Source organism: Kryptolebias marmoratus, linkage group LG5, assembly GCF_001649575.2.
Source record: "Kryptolebias marmoratus isolate JLee-2015 linkage group LG5, ASM164957v2, whole genome shotgun sequence".
In the NCBI taxonomy this organism is placed as follows: domain Eukaryota; kingdom Metazoa; phylum Chordata; class Actinopteri; order Cyprinodontiformes; family Rivulidae; genus Kryptolebias; species Kryptolebias marmoratus.
In genome coordinates this window covers 923,224-930,284 of record NC_051434.1, presented here as the reverse complement: position 1 = coordinate 930,284, position 7,061 = coordinate 923,224, and the positions used below count along the sequence as shown (strand labels likewise).

General features: G+C 52.7%; 1 protein-coding gene across 1 annotated transcript in view; it reads left to right on the top strand.

Annotated features, from left to right (window-relative positions):
- The first annotated feature begins 91 nt into the window (after window positions 1-91).
- Window positions 92-7,061, top strand: part of LOC108229266 (nuclear factor of activated T-cells, cytoplasmic 1) — a 10,257-nt gene continuing 3,287 nt past the window's right edge. Inside the window, exons 1-3 of the mRNA XM_017404934.3 lie at window positions 92-815; window positions 2,400-3,432; window positions 3,564-3,723. Of these exons, the coding sequence (XP_017260423.3) occupies window positions 797-815; window positions 2,400-3,432; window positions 3,564-3,723 (1,212 nt within the window). The 5' untranslated portion in view covers window positions 92-796. The remainder of the gene's footprint in view (window positions 816-2,399; window positions 3,433-3,563; window positions 3,724-7,061) is intronic.

Sequence of the window (7,061 nt, the reverse complement as noted above, 5' to 3'; positions counted from 1 at the left end):
AGGTCTCTCAGGTCCTCGTTCAGGTCTCTTAGGTCTCTCAGGTCCTGGTTCAGGTCTCTCGGGTCTCTCAGGTCCTCGTTCAGGTCTCTTAGGTCCTCGTTCAGGTCTCTTAGGTCTCTCAGGTCCTGGTTCAGGTCTCTCGGGTCTCTCAGGTCCTGCTTCAGGTCTCAGAGGGAGGCTGAACCCTCCTGTTTCAGTTTTCTCCTTTTTGTCCTGAACAGAATCAGAATCAGCCACAGAGACTCCAGGAAGTCCGAGGACTGGACCGCAGATCTCGGCTCGATTCTGGATCCAGTCGCGTGTTTCGTTCTGTATTTGGGTTCGGATGTGGTCTTCCCTGATTGGTGTCAGAGAGGATCTCCGCCGGACCCATCTGACCCGGTTCTGTGTGCGTCAGCGCGCGGAGGGGCGGCGCGTCTCCGCCGGAGGTGATCCCCGCGTTTAAAAAGCGCCGGAGTTTCTCAGTGCGTCACAGGGAGCCAGCCGAGCCAGGATCCCCCAGAACCGGGACCGAGCCGAGCCAGGATCCCCCAGAACCGCCACGCTTAGACCCGAACCGGGACCCGAACTTCCTCCCTGAAGGAACCGGCTCAGTCCCGGACGGTTTTATTCCGCTTTTTTAAATATTTGACCGTTTTTTTCGTGTTTTGGAGTCTGTTTTTCCTGAACCAGAACCAGCTGCGGGTCCGGACTTTATTTCTAGGAGCAGACAGGAAGGGAGGGAGGACCCGGAGGAGCAGCTGGGAGGATTTATGGAGTTCTGGTTCCAGTCTGAGCCCAGAGTCTGAAGTCCGGGATGAAGTCTGCAGAGGAAGGTAGGCTTGGACTTCAGTTTGATGAAGATGATGTTCAGACTTCTTCCTCCAGTTGGACCTGGTCTGAGCCCCCACCCTGCTGGTCCGGACCCAGTGGGCGGGGTTCGGTCCCAGCGGCTCAGTTGGACCTGGACTGATGAAGAGTCTGAGTGAGGAAGAGCTGCAGGCCTCTGATTGGCTGGAACTGTAAAAAACCAACTGTTGAAAATAATCCAATAAAATCCGGACAGAACTTTATTAAAACCAATAATTTCAGTTAGTTTACTCCTGGAGTCTCTCACATAGTTACAGTTCACTAGTTTAGTTTTGTTTTTAACTTTTAACTAATTATTTGTACTTCTGGTTGTTTGTTAAATTCAAACCGATTAGACAAATTGATTTATTTTGTGTAAACATCTAAACTTTAGACCATATTTATGCTAATTAATGTTTATTTATTCAAATGTGGAAACAAACAAGAGTCAGCAGATTTAACAACTCGTTAACATTTATTAATTATCTTTTTTTTTTAATTATTTCTGAGAGCCTCAACCTGTAGACAAGAAATAAATCTGACTGAACCACAGCTGAAGACTGCTGAAAACAGCTGAAGACTGCTGAAAACAGCTGAAAACAGCCGAACGACTGCTGAAAACAGCTGAAAACAACTGAAAACAGCTGAAAACTGAAACTGAGCTGGTAAAGCTGAAACAAGATGAACAGGAGCTAAAAGTAGCAGAATAGGAGGTAAAAGCTAAAGGCTAACTAGAAGGTAAAAGTAACAGAACTGTAATTAAAAAGAGCCAAATGCTAATGACCAGCTAAAAGCATTTAAAAACTAAAGACTAGATAAAAATGGCTAAAGGCTAAGTAGAGCCAAAAGTCCATGAAAGCTAAAGGCTAAATGTAGCTAAAAGTAGCACGAGGAGACCAAAGTAAAGCAGGTAAACTGAAGCAGAACAGAGTTCTTCAGGATCTGAAGAGTTTTTATTCATTTAGATGAGAAACAAAATGAAGGTTTAAAAAGTCTAAAAGTTATAAAAACCAAACTCAGCCAAGCTGAAGGTTGTGATGTAAGGATGGGAAAAACAGCCGAAGGTCTGCTGAAGTAGTTAGATCTGAGCCTCCTCCTCCTCCTCCTCCCTGGCCTCGGGGGCCCATGTGACCCAGCAGGAGCACATGTTGGCAGCTCCTCCCGTCTGGGCACGGCGTGCAAATAAACGCCTGGCGCTCCGGCTGCGTTTCCCGGGAGCAGGAACCTGAGACCAGCAGCGTTCCGGAACGAGCTGAAAGTGGGAGAAATCCCACCGAGTGGAAAACAAACGACCCGCGTTCAATTCAGGCTCCTTTCTCTGTGTTTCCCGGGTCGCTGAGGGGCTGTTCAACAGGTGGCCCGCGGGCCAGACGCAGCCTCTTCAACAGGCGGCCCGCGGGCCAGACACGGCCTCTGCAGCAGGGCTGTTCAACAGGCGGCCCACGGGCCACACGCGGCCCCTCTTACTCTTATAAAAGCAGACTTCTTCCTGCAGTTAAGGGACTGGATGCTGCTGAACTCAACAGTTTTTTGGTCGTCATGGTAACAAGCCTCCTCTGTTTGCCTTCCAGATGCCTACGGCTTCATGCCGAACGTCAGTCTCTCCCTCCCTCTGGGGAACCCCTGCCTCCCCTCCCAGTACCACAGCCTGCAGTCCAGCCCCACCATATCCGTCTCCGTCACCGAGCCTCAGGCCTTCGACTCCCCGGATGAAATCAGAGCCGCTGGCTTCTTTTCGGGGGTCCGTCCCAACGGGGCCCCGACCCTGGAGAGTCCTCGCATCGAGATCACGGCCTACGGTCAGTTCCCCGAGGAGGCGGCGGAAGGCAGCAGCCTCCCTGTTGCCAAGCGGGTCAACTCCATCGTGACCCTGACCCTCCCCAGCGCCGACGGTTACCGTGACCCGAGCTGCCTGAGTCCGGCCAGCAGCGTCTCGTCCCGCAGCGGCCACTCCGACGCCTCCTACGAGTCCAGCTTCTCCTACAACTACGACAACTCGCCCCAGAACTCCCCCTGGCAGTCCCCCTCTGTGTCCCCCAAGGGCTCCACCCTCGCCCTGCCAGGTGAGGGTGGAGCCTCCGGCGGCTCCCCTCGCCACTCCCCGTCCACCTCCCCTCGTACGAGCGTGACGGACGACAGCTGGATGGGGCCCCGTGGCTCCAGGCCCAGCTCCCCCTGTGGAGCGAAGAGGAAGTACAGCTTCAACGGCAGCGAGGGGTCCCACAGGAGCTTCCCGTACTCCCCCAACCACTCCCCCGGCCTGTCCCCCCAGACCTCCCCCCGCCTCAGTGTGACGGAGGAGAGCTGGCTGCCCAACACCAACCAGTACACCAACTCCGCCATCCTGGCAGCCATCAACGCCCTCACCACAGACGGGGACCTGGTGGAGGGGATCCCCATAAAGGCCCGGAAGACGAGCCTGGACCACAGCCCCACGGTCAGCCTGAAGGTGGAGCCCGGAGGAGAGGACCTGAGTCCGGGGGACGTCTGTCAGGATGAGCTGTCTGCAAACAGAATGACCCTGAAGAAGGAGGGTTTCTGTGGGGGCTTCCTGGATGTCCCACAACCCCCGTACTCCTGGTCCAAACCTAAACCCTACATCAGGTGAGGAGCCCTGACCTTCCTCTCTGCAAGTCTGATTTATCAGCTCTGTGTTCACATTCTGCACGCCGATAAGTGCCTCTAAAATAAGCCCTGTTAAACTGACACGTCGGCCATGTTTCCCCCTCCCACAGCCCGTCTCTGCCAGCTCTCGACTGGCAGCTGCCGTCCAGCTCGGGTCCGTACAGCCTGCAGATCGACGTCCAGCCCAAGTCCCACCACCGAGCCCACTACGAGACGGAGGGCAGCCGGGGGGCGGTGAAGGCGCTGGCAGGAGGACACCCAGTGGTGCAGGTAAAACGCCGAGTCAGCATTTTCTCTGTTTTTAGTCAAAACGTTCAGCGCAGTCAGGAGACGGCTGATTGGCTGATTCTACTTTTAGCTTTTAGCTGCTGTTCTCGTGTTTTACCTCTTTGCTCCCAGTGACTGTTTGAGGCTTACTTTTTACTGCGTCTGTCTCCCTTTCATCAACGCGGCAATCAGGGAGTGACAGACGCGGGTGCGCGGTTACCACGGCGACCACAACGAGCTTCGACCGCCGTTTCGCTCTTTCTGAAATGAGATTTTTACGAAGCGAGGTTGGAAATTTTGGTCACGCTTCAGCATTTCTGCAGAAATGTTTTTTGTCGGTGAGACGGTCCAGACGCCTCGCCGGTTCGAACCCGGTGTTAGAAACCACCAAACCAGGCCGACACCTGGTGCAGCCATCAGGCTCAGATCCAGCCGCCACGTCGTGTTGTTCAGAGATGTCACGGTTCTGAATGGAATACCATAGGTGTGCTATTATCCGGCCCGGTCCACTCAGCCAGGTCCCGTCCAGACGAGGATGACTCAGACTTTTCCATTACGTCGAGCAGACATTCGGAGCTTAGTCACGAGCAGAAACACCAACGTGGACGTCTGCAGATGTTTTTGCTATAAACCCATCTGGTCCCCCCAAACATTACCTCAGGCTGAGTAAATAAAAGGTCTGAAAGTGAGGAGGAGTCCTCCTGAGAAGGTTCCCTCACATCAAGTCACCAAGCTGCGGTCCAATCAGACTGGAACCAAACAGGAAGTGACACATTTTACTCACGTTGACCTCAGAGACTAAAAACAGCACAGATATCTGCTCCAGAGTTCAAATAAAACCTCAGACCTTCAGAGGTCCGTTCAGATCTGCCGGTTCTGTTACGGCTCAGAACCGGCTCAGAGTAGAATCACCCGCCCCGCTCCTCCATCACCCCCACAGACTGTGGCGTTCCTACGCAGAGAGGAGCAGTGATTTATTCATGAAGTGATGTTCTGTCACACAGGAAGTCCATGTCAGTCATGGAGGACGAGTCTTCCTCCACGCTCTGCTAAAGGTTGGTCCAGTTGTTTCTACTGCTGGAGAACAGCTCAGGAGGCCCGGCTCGGTGTTAATGCTGGTTTTACTTCCTGACACAAGTCCACAGGAAGTGCCTTTTAGTGTCCGCTATAAAAGAACGCTGCATCAGTTCGTATTAAAGCCCTAAACTTTTGCACGGCAGCGTTTGTTTAGTTAATCTTTGTTTTCTCAGCTGAAGAACGTCGTGTTGCTGCAGAAATGTTGGTGGTCTGAACGTCAGTAGACCCTGAGGCTGCTGGGAGTCCAGGAACCGTTGGGACTGATTCAACACGCTGACCTGATCCGTTCACCTTCAACAGAAAACCATCTCGCTCAGCGTTCGGTGTTTGGTTGAGCAAACAGAGAGGTTTAATATTAGCTGACGCAGTGTCTTTAACACCAGCGTGTTGTTTCATCAGACTGATGGAGACAAACAGGAAGGGGTGGATAGAAACAGAGCAAATAACCGATGCTTTAACGAGCTGCACACAGCAGACTGAAAGATCAGGACAATCTGACTGAATGAGACGTTTTCAGAGCCGGGAGGCTGAATAAGTTCCTGTTTTTATGTTCCCCCTTCACGTCTGATGGTGTTGAGAGCAGCGGTGGAATGAAACATCTGGAAAGCGACTCGTGTTGCTCCGTCCAGACGTCTCTGCGCTCGGCTCGTGTTCCTGAGGAGGTGCTAATGATTTAATGACGGGGGTCCGTCCGGGTTCACTTCTGCTGGAGCTGAAGCACAGACTGTGCGCTCTCAACAAACCACGTTTTTTTCTTTCTGCCAGCTACCGCCCCGGCTGCACAGACTTCCCTTTGTTAGGGAGAGTTCCTGCGTGTACGGCTGACATCATCACGTCCTGCGGAGGCGGCGGCGGCAGCCAGCCCCACACACGGTTCTGGGAGCCTCAGACGAGGCAGAACCATCTCTTTGACTTCCTGCCCGGCCGTGCTGTGACTCAGACCCGGTGCTGGGTTTATTCTGGAAGCGGCCCAGTTAAACCGACTATTTTCTGTCGACCACACCCTCCGTCAGCCCGGCGGCGGCCGAAGGTTCCTCTGAAAGCTGCAAACAGATTCATGAGGAACCTTCTCTGCATTAAATACAGGATTAGTTCTTTTTATGACCCACAGCTGAAGGCAGAGCGATTATAAACACAAACCCAGTCAGTCTTCGTTTTGGTGCTCTGAGCAGCAACCTGCGGCGGGCGACGTGCATTCCCTCCAGCTCTGACGGGGCTGAAAGGATGAGAGCGCCGGACTGAGAGCTGAAACAGGAAACTGAGACTCGGGCTGAGCCCTGAAGTGGCAGCATTCCTCTGGTGGGTGATAATGAGACGAGGGAGGAGCGGCTGCAGCAGATTTACATGACACAGACTTAATTGCATCCATAAATCAGACGTGTTTGCTGCAGCTTCTTTATTAAACATGTTTCGGATCAAAGCGAACAGGATTGCAGCTTAGGAAATCTGATGCTGTAAAGTGATGAATGTGGTGATTTCAACAAACGCGTCTTTGTGGAGCGACCGCATCAGATGATTGAATCCTGGTTGGCTGTGCTTCTGGTCGAACCTTCATCCCTGCCGCCTGCAGACAGACCTGCGGGGCAGAAACATGCCGGGGATCCTCCTCCAATCACATGTTGGGCCCTTCGCTCTCGTTAAGCTCCCGTTATGTAAGAGAACGCTGCGGTCTTCATGTCAACATTTCCACTCAGATTCCTGCAGCCGAATCTCTTTTCCACAGAGGCTTATAATTATCTGGGATGAGTGTCAGTGACGGCGACGTGCACGTACCGTTAGTTTCAGCTGAAAGGATGGAAAGACTGAGACAGGAGGAGCTGCTGTCCTGATGTCCACCTGAAGGAAAACCAACGCTCCTAAAACCCGGACATCCCATAATTTCAACAAAGATCTGATGGACGTGTTGGGGAGGATTCTCAGCTACTACCACTCCAAGTTTCAGAGAAATATCTGTAAAATTAACAGAATTAGAACCTAGCCAAAACTGTTGTTTTGTTCCTTTTAAGCTTTTAGCTGATGTTCTGCTTCTTTCAGCTTCTTCGGCTGATTTCAGCTTCTTAGGCTGATTTCAGCAGCGTTCGTTTTGGTTTTTCAGCTTGTTAGAAATCTGCCGTCACAGCGAACAGAAGCCGTCTCTGCTGTCAGACGGGGTGTGGGGCGATGGTTCTGGTCTCAGGTTTCAGGCTGCTGGTTCTGGTTTGGTCATCAGCCTCAGTGGGCTGGGTGTTTTGGGTCGGGGCGAGGGGAGGGAGGAGGGGGGGGGG